The following is a 21,134-nucleotide window of genomic DNA, read 5'->3' as shown; positions in this document are numbered from 1 at the left end:
CACCCCGTAGTCGACATAACAAACCACAGGAACAGTTCACAAAGATACACCCCCGTAGTCGACATAACAAACCACAGGAACAGTTCACAAAGATACACCCCCGTAGTCGACATAACAAACCACAGGAACAGTTCACAAAGATACACCCCGTAGTCGACATAACAAACCACAGGAACAGTTCACCCCCGTAGTCGACATAACAAACCACAGGAACAGTTCACAAAGATACACCCCGTAGTCGACATAACAAACCACAGGAACAGTTCACAAAGATACACCCCGTAACATAACAAACCACAGGAACAGTTCACAAAGATACACCCCCGTAGTCGACATAACAAACCACAGGAACAGTTCACAAAGTACACCCCGTAGTCGACATAACAAACCACAGGAACAGTTCACAAACCACAGGAACAGTCCCCCGTAGTCGACATAACAAACCACAGGAACAGTTCACAAAGATACCCCCCGTAGTCGACATAACAAACCACAGGAACAGTTCACAAAGATACACCCCGTAGTCGACATAACAAACCACAGGAACAGTTCACCCCCGTAGTCGACATAACAAACCACAGGAACAGTTCACAAAGATACCCCCCCGTAGTCGACATAACAAACCACAGGAACAGTTCACAAAGATACACCCCGTAGTCGACATAACAAACCACAGGAACAGTTCACAAAGATACACCCCCCGTAGTCGACATAACAAACCACAGGAACAGTTCACAAAGATACCCCCCGTAGTCGACATAACAAACCACAGGAACAGTTCACAAAGATACACCCCCGTAGTCGACATAACAAACCACAGGAACAGTTCACAAAGATACACCCCGTAGTCGACATAACAAACCACAGGAACAGTTCACAAAGATACACCCCCCCCGTAGTCGACATAACAAACCACAGGAACAGTTTACCCCCGTAGTCGACATAACAAACCACAGGAACTGTTCACCCCCGTAGTCGACATAACAAACCACAGGAACAGTTCACCCCCGTAGTCGACATAACAAACCACAGGAACAGTTCACCCCCGTAGTCGACATAACAAACCACAGGAACAGTTCACCCCCGTAGTCGACATAACAAACCACAGGAACAGTTCACCCCCGTTCGACATAACAAACCACAGGAACAGTTCACCCCGTAGTCGACATAACAAACCACAGGAACAGTTCACCCCCCCCATAGTCGACATAACAAACCACAGGAACAGTTCACCCCATCCCGTAGTCGACATAACAAACCACAGGAACAGTTCACCCCGTAGTCACATAACAAACCACAGGAACAGTTCACCCCCCGTAGTCGACATAACAAACCACAGTTCACAGTTCACAAAGATACAGTTCACCCCCGTAGTCGACATAACAAACCACAGGAACAGTTCACAAAGATACCCCCCGTAGTCGACATAACAAACCACAGGAACAGTTCACCCCGATACACCCCCGTAGTCGACATAACAAACCACAGGAACAGTTCACAGTCGACATAACAAACCACAGGAACAGTTCACCCCGTAGTCGACATAACAAACCACAGGAACAGTTCACAAAGATACCCCCCGTAGTCGACATAACAAACCACAGGAACAGTTCACAAAGATACCCCCCGTAGTCGACATAACAAACCCCAGGAACAGTTCACAAAGATACCCCCGTAGTCGACATAACAAACCACAGGAACAGTTCACCCCCCGTAGTCGACATAACAAACCACAGGAACAGTTCACAAAGATACCCCCCGTAGTCGACATAACAAACCACAGGAACAGTTCACCCCCCGTAGTCGACATAACAAACCACAGGAACAGTTCACAAAGATACCCCAAACCACAGGAACAGTCGTACATAACAAACCACAGGAACAGTTCACAAAGATACACCCCGTAGTCGACATAACAAACCACAGGAACAGTTCACAAAGATACACCCCCGTAGTCGACATAACAAACCACAGGAACAGTTCACAAAGATACCCCCGTAGTCGACATAACAAACCACAGGAACAGTTCACAAAGATACACCCCGTAGTCGACATAACAAACCACAGGAACAGTTCACAAAGATACACCCCGTAGTCGACATAACAAACCACAGGAACAGTTCACAAAGATACCCCCCGTAGTCGACATAACAAACCACAGGAACAGTTCAAAGATCCCCGTAGTCGACATAACAAACCACAGGAACAGTTCACAAAGATACCCCCCGTAGTCGACATAACAAACCACAGGAACAGTTCACCCCGTAGTCGACATAACAAACCACAGGAACAGTTCACCCCCGTAGTCGACATAACAAACCACAGGAACAGTTCACCCCCGTAGTCGACATAACAAACCACAGGAACAGTTCACCCCCGTAGTCGACATAACAAACCACAGGAACAGTTCACCCCCGTAGTCGACATAACAAACCACAGGAACAGTTCACCCCCGTAGTCGACATAACAAACCACAGGAACAGTTCACCCCCGTAGTCGACATAACAAACCACAGGAACAGTTCATCCCCGTAGTCGACATAACAAACCACAGGAACAGTTCACCCCCGTAGTCGACATAACAAACCACAGGAACAGTTCACAAAGATACCCCCCCGTAGTCGACATAACAAACCACAGGAACAGTTCACCCCCGTAGTCGACATAACAAACCACAGGAACAGTTCACAAACCACAGGAACAGTTCACCCCCCCGTAGTCGACATAACAAACCACAGGAACAGTTCACAAAGATACCCCCCGTAGTCGACATAACAAACCACAGGAACAGTTCACCCCAAACCACAGTAGTCGACATAACAAACCACAGGAACAGTTCACCCCGTAGTCGACATAACAAACCACAGGAACAGTTCACCCCCCCAGTCGACATAACAAACCACAGGAACAGTTCACAAAGATACACCGTAGTCGACATAACAAACCACAGGAACAGTTCACCCCCCCCCGTAGTCGACATAACAAACCACAGGAACAGTTCACAACATAACAAACCACAGGAACAGTTCACCCCGTAGTCGACATAACAAACCACAGGAACAGTTCACCCCCGTAGTCGACATAACAAACCACAGGAACAGTTCACAAAGATACCCCCCCGTAGTCGACATAACAAACCACAGGAACAGTTCACCCCCGTAGTCGACATAACAAACCACAGGAACAGTTCACCCCCGTAGTCGACATAACAAACCACAGGAACAGTTCACAAAGATACCCCCGTAGTCGACATAACAAACCACAGGAACAGTTCACAAAGATACACCCCCGTAGTCGACATAACAAACCACAGGAACAGTTCACAAAGAACAGTTCACCCCGTAGTCAACATAACAAACCACAGGAACAGTTCACAAAGATACACCCCGTAGTCGACATAACAAACCACAGGAACAGTTCACAAAGATACACCCCGTAGTCGACATAACAAACCACAGGAACAGTTCACAAAGATACACCCCCCCGTAGTCGACATAACAAACCACAGGAACAGTTCACAAAGATCCCCCAGTAGTCGACATAACAAACCACAGGAACAGTTCACAAAGATCCACCCCGTAGTCGACATAACAAACCACAGGAACAGTTCACCCCCGTAGTCGACATAACAAACCACAGGAACAGTTCACAAAGATACACCCCCGTAGTCGACATAACAAACCACAGGAAAAGTTCACAAAGATACACCCCCGTAGTCGACATAACAAACCCCAGGAACAGTACATCCCCGTAGTCGACATAACAAACCCCAGGAACAGTACATCCCCGTAGTCGACATAACAAACCACAGGAACAGTTCACCCCCGTAGTCGACATAACAAACCACAGGAACAGTTCACAAAGACACACCCCCGTAGCCGACATAACAAACACAGGAACAGTTCACCCCCGTAGTCGACATAACAAACCACAGGAACAGTTCACAAAGATACCCCCCCGTAGTCGACATAACAAACCACAGGAACAGTTCACAAAGATACACCCCCGTAGTCGACATAACAAACCACAGGAACAGTTCACAAAGATACACCCCCGTAGTCAACATAACAAACCACAGGAACAGTTCACAAAGATACCCCACCGTAGTCGACATAACAAACCCCAGGAACAGTACATCCCCGTAGTCGACATAACAAACCACAGGAACAGTCCACCCCGTAGTCGACATAACAAACCACAGGAACAGTTCACCCCGTAGTCGACATAACAAACCACAGGAACAGTTCACACCCCCGTAGTCGACATAACAAACCACAGGAACAGTTCACCCCGTAGTCGACATAACAAACCACAGGAACAGTTCACCCCCGTAGTCGACATAACAAACCACAGGAACAGTTCACCCCCGTAGTCGACATAACAAACCACAGGAACAGTTCACCCCCGTAGTCGACATAACAAACCACAGGAACAGTTCACCCCCGTAGTCGACATAACAAACCACAGGAACAGTTCACCCCCGTAGTCGACATAACAAACCACAGGAACAGTTCACACCCCCGTAGTCGACATAACAAACCACAGGAACAGTTCACCCCGTAGTCGACATAACAAACCACAGGAACAGTTCACCCCGTAGTCGACATAACAAACCACAGGAACAGTTCACCAAACCACAGGAACAGTTCGACATAACAAACCACAGGAACAGTTCACCCCCCGTAGTCGACATAACAAACCACAGGAACAGTACACCCCGTAGTCGACATAACAAACCACAGGAACAGTTCACCCCCCGTAGTCGACATAACAAACCACAGGAACAGTTCACCCCGTAAATAACAAACCACAGGAACAGTACACCCCCGTAGTCGACATAACAAACCACAGGAACAGTTCATCCCCCGTAGTCGAGAACAAACCACAGGAACAGTTCACCCCGTAGTCGACATAACAAACCACAGGAACAGTTCACAAAGATACACCCCGTAGTCGACATAACAAACCACAGGAACAGTTCACAAAGATACACCCCGTAGTCGACATAACAAACCACAGGAACAGTTCACCCCCGTAGTCGACATAACAAACCACAGGAACAGTACATCCCCGTAGTCGACATAACAAACCACAGGAACAGTACATCCCCGTAGTCGACATAACAAACCACAGGAACAGTTCACAAAGATACACCCCGTAGTCAACATAACAAACCACAGGAACAGTTCACAAAGATACACCCCGTAGTCGACATAACAAACCACAGGAACAGTTCACAAAGATACCCCCGTAGTCGACATAACAAACCACAGGAACAGTTCACAAAGATACAACCCCCGTAGTCGACATAACAAACCACAGGAACAGTTCACAAAGATCCCCCCCCCCCGTAGTCGACATAACAAACCACAGGAACAGTTCACAAAGATACCCCCCGTAGTCGACATAACAAACCACAGGAACAGTTCACAAAGATACACCCCCGTAGTCGACATAACAAACCACAGGAACAGTTCACAAAGATACACCCCCGTAGTCAACATAACAAACCACAGGAACAGTTCACAAAGATACCCCACCGTAGTCGACATAACAAACCCCAGGAACAGTACATCCCCGTAGTCGACATAACAAACCACAGGAACAGTTCATCCCCGTAGTCGACATAACAAACCACAGGAACAGTTCACCCCCGTAGTCGACATAACAAACCACAGGAACAGTTCACAAAGATACACCCCGTAGTCGACATAACAAACCACAGGAACAGTTCACAAAGATACACCCCCGTAGTCGACATAACAAACCACAGGAACAGTACAAAGATCCCCCCGTAGTCGACATAACAAACCACAGGAACCCCGTAGTCACATAACAAACCACAGGAACAGTACATCCCCGTAGTCGACATAACAAACCACAGGAACAGTTCACAAAGATACACCCCGTAGTCGACATAACAAACCACAGGAACAGTTCACAAAGATACACCCCGTAGTCGACATAACAAACCACAGGAACAGTTCACAAAGATACACCCCCGTAGTCGACATAACAAACCACAGGAACAGTTCACAAAGATACCCCCCGTAGTCGACATAACAAACCACAGGAACAGTTCACAAAGATACCCCCGTAGTCGACATAACAAACCACAGGAACAGTTCACAAAGATACACCCCCGTAGTCGACATAACAAACCACAGGAACAGTTCACAAAGATACACCCCCGTAGTCAACATAACAAACCACAGGAACAGTTCACAAAGATACCCCACCGTAGTCGACATAACAAACCCCAGGAACAGTACATCCCCGTAGTCGACATAACAAACCACAGGAACAGTTCATCCCCGTAGTCGACATAACAAACCACAGGAACAGTTCACCCCCGTAGTCGACATAACAAACCACAGGAACAGTTCACAAAGATACACCCCCGTAGTCGACATAACAAACCACAGGAACAGTTCACAAAGATACACCCCCGTAGTCGACATAACAAACCACAGGAACAGTACATCCCCGTAGTCGACATAACAAACCACAGGAACAGTACATCCCCGTAGTCGACATAACAAACCACAGGAACAGTACATCCCCGTAGTCGACATAACAAACCACAGGAACAGTTCACAAAGATACACCCCCGTAGTCGACATAACAAACCACAGGAACAGTTCACAAAGATACACCTCCGTAGTCGACATAACAAACCACAGGAACAGTTCACAAAGATACACCCCCGTAGTCAACATAACAAACCACAGGAACAGTTCACAAAGATACACCCCCGTAGTCGACATAACAAACCACAGGAACAGTTCACAAAGATACCCCCCGTAGTCGACATAACAAACCACAGGAACAGTTCACAAAGATACAACCCCGTAGTCGACATAACAAACCACAGGAACAGTACATCCCCGTAGTCGACATAACAAACCACAGGAACAGTTCACAAAGATACAACCCCCGTAGTCGACATAACAAACCACAGGAACAGTTCACAAAGATACAACCCCGTAGTCGACATAACAAACCACAGGAACAGTTCACAAAGATACACCCCCGTAGTCGACATAACAAACCACAGGAACAGTTCACCCCCGGACTCGACATAACAAACCACAGGAACAGTTCACAAAGATACAACCCCGTAGTCGACATAACAAACCACAGGAACAGTTCACAAAGATACACCCCCGTAGTCCACATAACAAACCACAGGAACAGTTCACAAAGATACACCCCCGTAGTCGACATAACAAACCACAGGAACAGTTCACAAAGATATATCCCCGTAGTCGACATAACAAACCACAGGAACAGTTCACAAAGATACACCCCCGTAGTCGACATAACAAACCACAGGAACAGTTCACAAAGATCCCCCCCGTAGTCGACATAACAAACCACAGGAACAGTTCACCCCCGTAGTCGACATAACAAACCACAGGAACAGTTCACCCCCGTAGTCGACATAACAAACCACAGGAACAGTTCACCCCCGTAGTCGACATAACAAACCACAGGAACAGAGAGACTTTATAAGTGGAAAAGAGTATCCCGTAGCCAGAAAGCTATAAATTAATTATAAATTATCGTTCAGTTTGGTCCCTAAGACGAGGTTCTAATCTTGTTCCTGGTTCATAACAGAACCATTACCTCAATCTAGTTCTCTTTAGGTTTTATCACCCAGAGAAAAATAAATCTTAATTCTTTAATTTAATCGTAAATCTCCTCTGTCAGTGTTAGGCCATCCTCGGTAGAACACAATAGTTAACAGAACACTCAATTATGTCGAATAAAACAACAATTATAATGCAATACAAACATTATAACATAATCTTGCAATTTCCACGACAGGCTAATCCTTTTGTCCATTTTCATAGTCCTAAAACAATATTAAACAAACACAACATTCCCTCCGTGTGTGTGTGTGTGTGTGTGTGTGTGTGTACTCCCTGGATGAGGAGATGTAATCCCATGTTTCGTCCACAGAACTAAACAGGAGAGGTCAGAGTCAGAGATTCTCAGTGATCAGTCTTCCCAGAGTCATCAAACAGACCTGGACTCCATATTCAGTGTATGTGGTCCTGTTATGTACATTTGTTTTTGTTTACCTCAAGTAAAGTTGATCTGTCAATCATTCATTAATGTGTTGATGAGAAAGCATTTATTCTCTTGCTTAACTTATTTACTTTATTTATTTCAGTTGCTTGAAGAGAATATTATGACATTTGTGAAGAACGAGCTGAAGATGTTCAAGAGGATTCTTAGTCCAGAACTCCCAGAAGGCTTTGAGAGTCAGAAGCAGGATGAGGAAGTGGTGGATTCTGAAGATGAGAAGCAGGAGAGCAGTGCCAGAGAGGGGGCTCTGAAGATCACACTGCACGTCCTGAGGAAAATGAACCAGAAGGAGCTTGCTGACACACTGGAGAAAAGTAAGATCTGTCTGCCTCATGTTGAATGCTGTTTTATAACATTTAAAAGCTGTAGCTAAAGTACAGCTAAAGTAGCTGTGTAACTCAATGATATTGTAGCAGCCTTAACACAACACCTAGTGACCTCATCAAGTAGCAGCAGGGATGTGTTGTGTTGATTCATTTAGAGAGAGAGAGAGAACATTAATAATACCATCAATAATACCAATAATAATATCATCAGTCACACCAGTCTGTAATGCATTATGAAAACATTTACACATTTATACAGTCAGTTAAGAAAATACATTATTATAATTTAAATATTTCTAACAGTCCTACAATACTGTAGACATTAAAACAGATGTAATATTAAAATCCTCCGTGTTATTTCTTCATTCAGATGAGCTTGCTGTGATTTGCCAACGTGAACTCAAATCTAATCTAAAGAAGAAGTTTCAATGTGTATTTGAGGGGATCGCTAAACAAGGAAACCCAACACTTCTCAATAAGATCTACACAGAGCTCTACATCACAGAGGGTGGAACAGGAGAGGTCAATAATGAACATGAGCTGAGACAGATTGAGACAACAACCAGGAAACAAGCAAGACCAGAGACTGCAATCAAATGTAATGACATCTTCAAACCCTTAACTGGACAAGACAAACTTATCAGAACTGTGCTGACAAAGGGAGTCGCTGGCATTGGAAAAACAGTCTCTGTGCAGAAGTTCATTCTGGACTGGGCTGAAGGAAAAGCAAATCAGGATGTCCAATTTGTATTTTCATTCCCTTTCCGGGAGCTGAATTTGATGAAAGGGGACAAACACACTTTGATTGAACTTCTCAATCACTTTTCAATGGAAACCAAACAATCAAGAATCTCCAACTACGACAAGTACAAAGTTCTGTTCATCTTTGATGGTCTGGATGAGTGTCGACTGCCCCTAGACTTCAAGAATAACAAGATCTGTTGGGATGTCACAGAGTCAACCTCCATTGATTTTCTGCTGACAAATCTCATCAAGGGAAATCTGCTTCCCTCTGCTCTCCTCTGGATAACTACTCGACCAGCAGCAGCCAATAAGATCCCTTCAGGGTGTGTTGACCAGGTGACAGAGGTACGAGGGTTCAATGATCCACAGAAGGAGGAGTACTTCAGGAAGAGATTCAGTGATGAGGATCTGGCCAGCAGAATCATCTCACACATAAAGACATCAAGGAGCCTCCACATCATGTGCCACATTCCAGTCTTCTGTTGGATTTCTGCAACAGTCCTTGAACACATGCTGAAACATAAGAGAGAAGAGATGCCCAAGACTCTGACTGAGATGTACACACACCTTGTGGTGTTTCACACCAAACAGAAGAATGAAAAGTATCTTGGGAATGAAGAGACAGGTCCACACTGGAATAAAGAGAGCATTCTGTCACTGGGAAAACTGGCTTTTCAACAGCTTGTGAAGGGCAATCAGATTTTCTATGAAGAAGATCTGAAAGAGGCTGGCATTGATGTCAATGAAGCCTCAGTGTACTCAGGATTGTGCACACAGCTCTTTAAAGAGGAATGTGGGCTGTACCAGGACAAGGTGTACTGCTTTGTTCATCTGAGCATTCAGGAGTTTCTGGCTGCTGTATATGTGTTCCTCTCATTCATCGACAACAATGAGAATCTAATGGCCAAACTTCATTCAACATACAGCAAAGTTTCTTTCAGAAATGAGCCTGAAGTTACTGTCTACAAGAGCGCTGTGCATAAAGCCTTACAAAGTGAGACGGGAAACCTGGACCTTTTCCTCCGCTTCCTTCTGGGCCTCTCACTGGAGTCCAATCAGAAGCACTTACGAGGTCTACTGACAAAGACAAGAAGCAGCTCACAGAGTCATGAAGAAACAGTCAAGTACATCAAGAAGAAGATCAGGGAGAATCCCTCTCCAGAGAGGAGCATCAATCTGTTCCACTGTCTGAATGAACTGAATGACCATTCTCTAGTGGAGGAGATCCAAATCTACCTGAGATCAGGAAGTCTCTCAGAAGCCAACCTGTCACCTGCACAGTGGTCAGCTCTGGTCTTTGTGTTGCTGACTTCAGAAAAGGAGCTGGATGTGTTTGACCTGAAGAAATACTCCAGATCAGAGGAAGGTCTTCTGAGGCTGCTGCCAGTGGTCAAAGCCTCCAGAGCTGTTCTGTGAGTAAATAAAATGACATATAAGAACTAATCATCAGGAAGAAATATTCCATTTGGAGTAAAATATTTATTAATGAAAAACATATCGAATCAGTACATTTGTGATCACTTTAGTATAACAAAATGACCATACAATTCTAGGAGACAGAAGATGAATATATATATATTGTTTCAGAGTAAAACCTAAATGCATCTGCCATTGTCCTTCTACACTACTTGTTAAAATAACAGTGTTTTTGTGAAGTCATGATGATATCTTTGTCAGGCTGTCAGGCTGTGGAGTCACAGAGGAAGGCTGTGCTTCTCTGGTCTCAGCTCTGAGGTCAAACCCCTCACACCTGAGAGAGCTGGATCTGAGTAACAATGACCTGAAGGATTCAGGAGTGAAGCTGCTCTCTTCTGGACTGGAGAATCCCCACTGTAAACTGGAGACTCTGAGGTCAGTATTCCTGTAGTAGGTCTACAAGTGATAACTGTTCACCAGATCCACATGTGTTTACCAGACACACATAGTCCACACCATATGTGTTTGGACAGTGAAGATTACAGTTTAAAATTTGGTGCTCTGCTCCAGAATTTTGGATTTGAGATGTTTCAAATTAGTGACAGTACTGAATATCAGTGTGGTTTTAATATGATTTGACTCTTTGCAGGCTGTCAGGCTGTCTAGTCACAGAGGAAGGCTGTGCTTCTCTGGTCTCAGCTCTGAGGTCAAACCCCTCACACCTGAGAGAGCTGGATCTGAGCTACAATCACCCAGGAGACTCAGGAGTCAGACTGCTCTCTGCTGGACTGGAGGATCCACACTGCAGACTGGAGAAACTCAAGTATGTAGAGGGTTTATGTCAATGTTCATAACAAACATTCTTACCACCACTTGGACAAAGTTACACAGTGCTGACTGTGTGTGTGCAGTTTGTCTGTGTCTTTTTTTTCTTCTAGTATGTGTGTCTGGTGTGTGAGTGTGTGCGTGTGTGTCTGGTGTGCGTGTGTGTGTGTGTGTGTGTGTGTGTGTGTGTGTGTGTGTGTGTGTGTGTGTGTGTGTGTGAGTTCAGGTGTATCCCTCAATGACTGTCTGTTCTTCTGCTTACCGCTACAGTGTGGAACATGGTGGAGAGAACACAATGAAACCTGGGCTTAGAAAATGTAAGTGTTGACTGCTGTGAAGAATATGACTAAGAATAAGTCTTAATTCAAGTTAAGTCAAAGTCAAAGACCACCATCATTACTTACTTGGTCATATTAAATATCAGCTGTAGTTCTACAGATGCAGAATTCAGGGACACCAAAGTTTACAAAGAGTTGATTTGACAATGTGTGTGCATGAAGGTTTGTGTGTGTGTGTGTCCAGTGTGTGTGTGTGTGTGTCCTGTGTGTGTGTGTGTGTGTGTGAATGTGTGTTTGAATGTGTGTATGTGTGTAATTAATGGGAATAAGTGTGTTTTATATTACCATACAGTATAACATATGATCATTCAACAAGTCTCAAGTTACCTTAACTTCTCCTTTTGACACCTAGAAACATCTACATTAAATGAATTAGTGAAAAGTGAGTTAACATTCTAATGTGAATGATGATGATTTCTAATATTGTGTCTGGTTTCATCCATCAGATGTCTGTGATCTCACACTGGACCTAAACACAGTAAACAGACTCCTCTCTCTGTCTGAGGAGAACAGAAAGGTGACATGGAGGAGAGAGGAGCAGCCGTATCCTGATCACCCAGAGAGATTTGAGGACTATAGACAGGCGCTGTGTAGAGAGGGTCTGACTGGGCGCTGTTACTGGGAGGTAGAGTGGAGTGGGAGAAGGGCTGATGTAGGAGTGACATATAAAGGAATAAGAAGGAGAGGAGAGGGTGAAGACTGTTATCTTGGATGGAATGACAAGTCCTGGAGTCTGTTCTGCTCTGACAACCGTTACTATGCATGTCACAATAATGATCGCATTACCATAGACGTCCCCTCCTCCAACTCCCACAGAGTAGGAGTGTATCTGGACTGGCCAGCCGGCACTCTGTCCTTCTATAGAGCCTCCTCTGACACACTGACCCACCTGATCACATTCACCTCCACATTCACTGAGCCCCTCTATCCAGGGTTTAGGGTTTATGAAGACTCCTCAGTGTCCCTGAAATAATAACCTGACACAAACACATTGAACACACACACACACTGAGCCCCTCTATCCAGGGAACACACTCACATTGCACACACACACACAAAAACAGGCACTGGACACTCACACACACACTCACACACTGGACACACACACACACAAACACACACACACACTGGATGCACACACGGACACCCACACACACACACTGGACACACACACACTGGACACACACACACACAAACACACACTGGACGCACACACGGACACCCACACACACTGGGCACACACACACACACACACACACACTGGGCACACACACACACACACACACTGGACACACACACACACACACACACACACACACGCTGGACACACACGACATACACACACACACACACACGCTGGACACACACACAGAACACACACACATACTGGACGCACACACGGACACCCACACACACACTGGAAACACACACACACACTGGACACACACACACACTGGACACACACACACGCTGGACACACACACACACACACTGGACACACAAACATAGATACAACACAGATACACTGGACACACAAAACATACACACAACACAGATACACTGGACACACAAAACATACACACACATATTCAAACACACTGCACAAACACACAGACACACACATGACATAAACACACACACATACTGGATGCACACACACACACACACACACACACTGGACACACACACTGGACACACACACACACAAACTGGACACGCACACACACACACACTGGACACACACACACACACACACACTGGACACACACACAAACTGGACACACCCACACACACTGGACACACACACACACATGACATAAACACACACACACTCTGGACACACACACACACACACAAAACACATACTGGACACACACACACACACACACAGTGGACACACACACAGGAAACACACACACACAGGGCACACACACACACACACAGGAAACACATACACACTGGACAGACACACACACACACACTGGACAAACACACACACACACACAGTGGACACACACACAGGAAACACACACACACTGGACACACACACACACACACAAACTGGACACACACACACACACACACTGGGCACACACACACACACACACACTGGACACACACACACATGACATAAACACACACACACACGCTGGACACACACACACAAACTGGACACACACACACACACAAAACACATACACCCACACTGGACACACACACACACACTGGACACACACACACACGCACTGGACAAACACACACACACACACACACACACACACACACACAGTGGACACACACACAGGAAACACACACACAGGGAACACACACACACACACACACACAGGAAACACACACATGCACGTCTTCCTATAATTGTGAGGATCTTGACCCAGGATGATACCGTAGATGTGTCCTCTGTTTTAACATTTAAACTCTTACAATAACACGATTAAAATACCAATGTGATCATTTGCTGTACGTCTTTTATATTGAATAACAAATTGTACAATTACATATATAGCAATTATATATATAGTATATCCATAGTTGTAGAAGTATACATACTTTTCATAATAAAATATACTTGAAACAAGAAAAGGCCTGTTGATTGTGAAAACAGTTTGGTTATTGATTTTATATTGCCTCTGTCTGGTTGACGTTAACCTGCGACTGGTTGAAACATGAAACAAATATGAAATTAAATATAAAACAAGTAAATATGTGGAATAGAATTATAAATATATTCCTCCATCAACATCACCATCGTTGTTGTAGTCATCACCCTCAGCCTCATTCATCTATTCCTCCATAGCTACATAGTTGTCTTTGCTGTCTTCGTATCCAAGATAATTGTGTAGCTTAGAGTGTGGAGTCTTAGAGTGATAATTGCGTTATTATCGTATTTCGTCGCCCTCCTATCTGCCTAGCAGCTAGCATACGTTCACCGGCTACCGTAGCACTGTAGTAACTATCACACTCAACCGAACGACTTGATTAGTGTAGTATTAGATAGCTACATAGTTGTCTTTGCTGTCTTCGTATCCAAGATAATTGTGTAGTTTAGTGTGTGTAGTCTTAGAGTGATTATCTTAATTCACCGAGGTTAGCTAGCCAGCTATTTTGTCGTCCTTAACGTAGGAGACACTCCTAGCTAGCCAATAGCCAGCCAACGTCTACTGAATAGAACTTTCGCATTCCGGTCGCATTCCGCGTCGCTCCACAGGTAGTATCACTTTTTCACTTCATTTCATTACAGTCCCAACGGTGTGATTTGTTTGATCGTAGCTAGCTACATATCTAGCTACATAGCCGTCTTTGTTTCAAAGATAATTGTGTAGTCTAGAGCGATTTTCTAGGTTAGCTAGCCAGCTATTGTCGTTCTCCTACGCAACGTAACGTAACCACCACTGCTAGCTAGCCAGCTAGCTCCCGATAAGCAGCATTGTAGAAACTTCACACTCAACGGTACGACTTGATTAGGGTAGTGTCAACAACGCAGCTAGCCTACCCCAGCAGTACTCTATCATTTTAATCATTTTAGTCAATTAGATTCTTGCTACGTAAGCTTAACTTTCTGAACATTCGAGACGTGTAGTCCACTTGTCATTCCAATCTCCTCTGCATTAGCGTAGCCTCTTCTCTAGCCTGTCAACTATGTGTCTGTCTATCCCTGTTCTCTCCTCTCTGCACAGACCATACAAACGCTCCACACCGCATGGCCGCAGCCACCCTAATCTGGTGGTCCCAGCGCGCACGACCCACGTGGAGTTCCAGGTCTCCGGTAGCCTCTGGAACTGCCGATCTGCGGCCAACAAGGCAGAGTTCATCTCAGCCTATGTCACCCTCCAGTCCCTCGACTTCTTGGCTCTGACGGAAACATGGATCACCACAGACAACACCGCTACTCCTACTGCTCTCTCTTCGTCCGCCCACGTGCTCTCGCACACCCCGAGAGCTTCTGGTCAGCGGGGTGGTGGCACCGGGATCCTCATCTCTCCCAAGTGGTCATTCTCTCTTTCTCCCCTTACCCATCTGTCTATCGCCTCCTTTGAATTCCATGCTGTCACAGTTACCAGCCCTTTCAAGCTTAACATCCTTATCATTTATCGCCCTCCAGGTTCCCTCGGAGAGTTCATCAATGAGCTTGATGCCTTGATAAGCTCCTTTCCTGAGGACGGCTCACCTCTCACAGTTCTGGGCGACTTTAACCTCCCCACGTCTACCTTTGACTCATTCCTCTCTGCCTCCTTCTTTCCACTCCTCTCCTCTTTTGACCTCACCCTCTCACCTTCCCCCTACTCACAAGGCAGGCAATACGCTCGACCTCATCTTTACTAGATGCTGTTCCTCCACTAACCTCATTGCAACTCCCCTCCAAGTCTCCGACCACTACCTTGTATCCTTTTCCCTCTCGCTCTCATCCAACACTTCCCACACTGCCCCTACTCGGATGGTATCGCGCCGTCCCAACCTTCGCTCTCTCTCCCCCGCTACTCTCTCCTCTTCCATCCTATCATCTCTTCCCTCTGCTCAAACCTTCTCCAACCTATCTCCTGATTCTGCCTCCTCAACCCTCCTCTCCTCCCTTTCTGCATCCTTTGACTCTCTATGTCCCCTATCCTCCAGGCCGGCTCGGTCCTCCCCTCCCGCTCCGTGGCTCGACGACTCATTGCGAGCTCACAGAACAGGGCTCCGGGCAGCCGAGCGGAAATGGAGGAAAACTCGCCTCCCTGCAGACCTGGCATCCTTTCACTCCCTCCTCTCTACATTTTTCTCCTCTGTCTCTGCTGCTAAAGCCACGTTCTACCACTCTAAATTCCAAGCATCTGCCTCTAACCCTAGGAAGCTCTTTGCCACCTTCTCCTCCCTCTTGAATCCATCTCCCCCCCCCCCCCCTCCTCCCTCTCTGCAGATGACTTCGTCAACCATTTTGAAAAGAAGGTCGACGACATCCGATCCTCGTTTGCTAAGTCAAACGACACCGCTGGTTCTGCTCACACTGCCCTACCCTGTGCTCTGACCTCTTTCTCCCTCTCTCTCCAGATGACATCTCGCGTCTTGTGACGGCCGGCCGCCCAACAACCTGCCCGCTTGACCCTATCCCCTCCTCTCTTCTCCAGACCATCTCCGGTGACCTTCTCCCTTACCTCACCTCGCTCATCAACTCATCCCTGACCGCTGGCTACGTCCCTCCGTCTTCAAGAGAGCGAGAGTTGCACCCCTTCTGAAAAAAACCTACACTCGATCCCTCCGATGTCAACAACTACAGACCAGTATCCCTTCTTTCTTTTCTCTCCAAAACTCTTGAACGTGCCGTCCTTGGCCAGCTCTCCCGCTATCTCTCTCAGAATGACCTTCTTGATCCAAATCAGTCAGGTTTCAAGACTAGTCATTCAACTGAGACTGCTCTTCTCTGTATCACGGAGGCGCTCCGCACTGCTAAAGCTAACTCTCTCTCCTCTGCTCTCATCCTTCTAGACCTATCGGCTGCCTTCGATACTGTGAACCATCAGATCCTCCTCTCCACCCTCTCCGAGTTGGGCATCTCCGGCGCGGCCCACGCTTGGATTGCGTCCTACCTGACAGGTCGCTCCTACCAGGTGGCGTGGCGAGAATCCGTCTCCTCACCACGTGCTCTCACCACTGGTGTCCCCAGGGCTCTGTTCTAGGCCCTCTCCTATTCTCGCTATACACCAAGTCACTTGGCTCTGTCATAACCTCACATGGTCTCTCCTATCATTGCTATGCAGACGACACACAATTAATCTTCTCCTTTCCCCCTTCTGACGACCAGGTGGCGAATCGCATCTCTGCATGTCTGGCAGACATATCAGTGTGGATGACGGATCATCACCTCAAGCTGAACCTCGGCAAGACGGAGCTGCTCTTCCTCCCGGGGGAGGACTGCCCGTTCCATGATCTCGCCATCACGGTTGACAACTCCATTGTGTCCTCGTCCCAGAGCGCTAAGAACCTTGGCGTGATCCTGGACAACACCCTGTCGTTCTCAAATAACATCAAGGCGGTGGCCCGTTCCTGTAGGTTCATGCTCTACAACATCCGCAGAGTACGACCCTGCCTCACACAGGAAGCGGCGCAGGTCCTAATCCAGGCACTTGTCATCTCCCGTCTGGATTACTGCAACTCGCTGTTGGCTGGGCTCCCTGCCTGTGCCATTAAACCCCTACAACTCATCCAGAACGCCGCAGCCCGTCTGGTGTTCAACCTTCCCAAGTTCTCTCACGTCACCCCGCTCCTCCGCTCTCTCCACTGGCTTCCAGTTGAAGCTCGCATCGGCTACAAGACCATGGTGCTTGCCTACGGAGCTGTGAGGGGAACGGCACCTCACTACCTCCAGGCTCTGATCAGGCCCTACACCCAAACAAGGGCACTGCGTTCATCCACCTCTGGCCTGCTCGCCTCCCTACCACTGAGGAAGTACAGTTCCCGCTCAGCCCAGTCAAAACTGTTCGCTGCTCTGGCCCCCCAATGGTGGAACAAACTCCCTCACGACGCCAGGACAGCGGAGTCAATCACCACCTTCCGGAGACACCTGAAACCCCACCTCTTTAAGGAATACCTAGGATAGGATAAAGTAATCCTTCTCCCCCTCCCCCCTTAAAGACCTAGATGCACTATTGTAAAGTGGCTGTTCCACTGGATGTCATAAGGTGAAAGCACCAATTTGTAAGTCGCTCTGGATAAGAGCGTCTGCTAAATGACTTAAATGTAATGTAAATGTAAATCAACATCACCATCGTTGTTGTCGTCATCACCCTCAGCCTCATTCATCTATTCCTCCATCAACATCACCATCGTTGTTGTCGTCATCACCCTCAGCCTCATTCATCTATTCCTCCATCAATATCACCATCGTTGTTGTCGTCATCACCCTCAGCCTCATTCATCTATTCCTCCATCAATATCACCATCGTTGTTGTAGTCATCATAATAGTCATCATCCACTTCCTGGATGTCCTCCACATCATAGTTTCTGTCCTCAATAAACCCCCATCTGAACAATTCAAATTGTCCTTCTGCCTGCTGGAGCTCATCAAGCTTTCCCGCAAGGACAACTCTTGCCCCAAGACAAAATCCATCTTGCTCTGTGTAATGTTGTTATTCCTCCACGATCAGTGCCTGCTCCTGTGAGTGGAACATCTTGCTCTGTGTAATGTGTCCTCCTCCCAGAGCGCTAAGAACCTTGGCGTGATCCTGGACAACACCCTGTCGTTCTCAACTAACATCAAGGCGGTGGCCCGTTCTTGTAGGTTCATGCTCTACAACATCCGCAGAGTACGACCCTGCCTCACACAGGAAGCAGCGCAGATCCTAATCCAGGCACTTGTCATCTCCCGTCTGGATTACTGCAACTCGCTGTTGGCTGGGCTCCCTGCCTGTGCCATTAAACCCCTACAACTCATCCAGAACGCCGCAGCCCGTCTGGTGTTCAACCTTCCCAAGTTCTCTCACGTCACCCCGCTCCTCCGCTCTCTCCACTGGCTTCCAGTTGAAGCTCGTATCCGCTACAAGACCATGGTGCTTGCCTACAGAGCTGTGAGGGGAACGGCACCTCAGTACCTCCAGGCTCTGATCAGGCCCTACACCCAAACAAGGGCACTGCGTTCATCCACCTCTGGCCTGCTCGCCTCCCTACCACTGAGGAAGTACAGTTCCTGCGCAGCCCAGTCAAAACTGTTCGCTGCTCTGGCCCCCCAATGGTGGAACAAACTCCCTCACGACGCCAGGACAGCGGAGTCAATCACCACCTTCCGGAGACACCTGAAACCCCACCTCTTTCAGGAATACCTAGGATAGGATAAAGTAATCCTTCTCACCCCCTTAAAAGATTTAGATGCACTATTGTAAAGTGGCTGTTCCACTGGATGTCTTAAGGTGAACGCACCAATTTGTAAGTCGCTCTGGATAAGAGCGTCTGCTAAATGACTTAAATGTAAATGTAAATGTAAATGTAAATGTTGTTACTCCTCCACGATCAGTTCCTGCTCCTGTGAGTGGAACATCTTGCTCTGTGTAATGTTGTTACTCCTCCACGATCAGTGCCTGCTCCTGTGAGTGGAACATCTTGCTCTGTGTAATGTTGTTATTCCTCCACGATCAGTGCCTGCTCCTGTGAGTGGAACATCTTGCTTTGTGTAATGTTGTTACTCCTCCACGATCAGTTCCTGCTCCTGTGAGTGGAACATCTTGCTCTGTGTAATGTTGTTACTCCTCCACGATCAGTGCCTGCTCCTGTGAGTGGAACATCTTGCTCTGTGTAATGTTGTTACTCCTCCACGATCAGTTCCTGCTCCTGTGAGTGGAACATCTTGCTCTGTGTAATGTTGTTATTCCTCCACGATCAGTGCCTGCTCCTGTGAGTGGTACATCTTGCTCTGTGTAATGTTGTTATTCCTCCACGATCAGTTCCTGCTCCTGTGAGTGGAACATCTTGCTCTGTGTAATGTTGTTACTCCTCCACGATCAGTTCCTGCTCCTGTGAGTGGAACATCTTGCTCTGTGTAATGTTGTTATTCCTCCACGATCAGTTCCTGCTCCTGTGAGTGGAACATCTTGCTCTGTGTAATGTTGTTATTCCTCCACGATCAGTGCCTGCTCCTGTGAGTGGAACATCTTGACAGTGAAGACATCATCCTCAATGTAGCGCTTCTCTTCACAAAGAGCACAAAGAGCCTTTGCTTGAGGTGAACCTTCCCATCATCCTCTGCTCCTCCTGCTGTCCAGGACCAATCAGTGCTGTCCACCTGCACATCCTCGTACACCAGGGCCTGTAGGAGCTGTGAGGACAAACCGTCTCCTCAGGTTGTAGTCCTTCACATGTTTTTATGCTACTACGACCGTGGCCTTTTGGACAGGCAGTTGGCAATATAATAATCATTGATAACAGATAATCAATACCTTGACCATCTATTGATAACAGATAATCAATACCTTGACCATCTATTGATAACAGATAATCAATACCTTGACCATCTATTGATAACAGATAATCAATACCTTGCCCATCTATTGATAACAGATAATCAATACCTTGACCATCTTATTGATAACAGATAATCAATACCTCGACCATCTATTGATAACAGATAATCAATACCTCGACCATCTATTGATAACAGATAATCAATACCTTGACCATCTATTGATAACAGATTAAACAGACAGAAAATATGTTCAAGGAAATCTAATCTAAACAAAAAAACTTTCAGAAATGACAGAAGCTGCTATGCAATTACTCTGTTACCATCCAACAACAGATCATTAGCAACAGAAACCAAGTTCGAAAACAGATACAAATACACATTATTATTGTGTTTGTCCTCCCAGAATGATCATAGAACTGGTATGAGTTGACTTGTTCCTATTGT

At 46.5% G+C, this 21,134-nt stretch overlaps 1 protein-coding gene across 2 annotated transcripts in view; it reads left to right on the top strand.

The window, feature by feature from the left end:
* The window catches only part of LOC135567471 (NLR family CARD domain-containing protein 3-like), a 47,881-nt gene extending 34,102 nt beyond the window's left edge, over positions 1-13,779 (top strand). The window contains exons 7-13 of one of the 2 annotated variants that reach the window (XM_065014858.1): positions 7,965-8,049; positions 8,179-8,407; positions 8,790-10,575; positions 10,841-11,014; positions 11,229-11,402; positions 11,675-11,721; positions 12,189-13,779. In XM_065014858.1, the coding sequence (XP_064870930.1) occupies positions 7,965-8,049; positions 8,179-8,407; positions 8,790-10,575; positions 10,841-11,014; positions 11,229-11,402; positions 11,675-11,721; positions 12,189-12,715 (3,022 nt within the window). In that variant the 3' untranslated portion in view covers positions 12,716-13,779. Of the gene's footprint in view, positions 1-7,964; positions 8,050-8,178; positions 8,408-8,789; positions 10,576-10,840; positions 11,015-11,228; positions 11,403-11,674; positions 11,733-12,188 lie in introns of those variants that run through there. The other variant, XM_065014859.1, reaches the window with a different exon arrangement.
* The last annotated feature ends 7,355 nt before the right edge of the window (positions 13,780-21,134 follow it).

The sequence above is a fragment of the Oncorhynchus nerka genome, unplaced genomic scaffold, assembly GCF_034236695.1.
Source record: "Oncorhynchus nerka isolate Pitt River unplaced genomic scaffold, Oner_Uvic_2.0 unplaced_scaffold_2007, whole genome shotgun sequence".
Lineage (NCBI taxonomy): Eukaryota > Metazoa > Chordata > Actinopteri > Salmoniformes > Salmonidae > Oncorhynchus > Oncorhynchus nerka.
The sequence above is the reverse complement of the archived record's forward strand: the minus strand, read 5'-3'. Positions and strand labels throughout refer to the sequence as shown.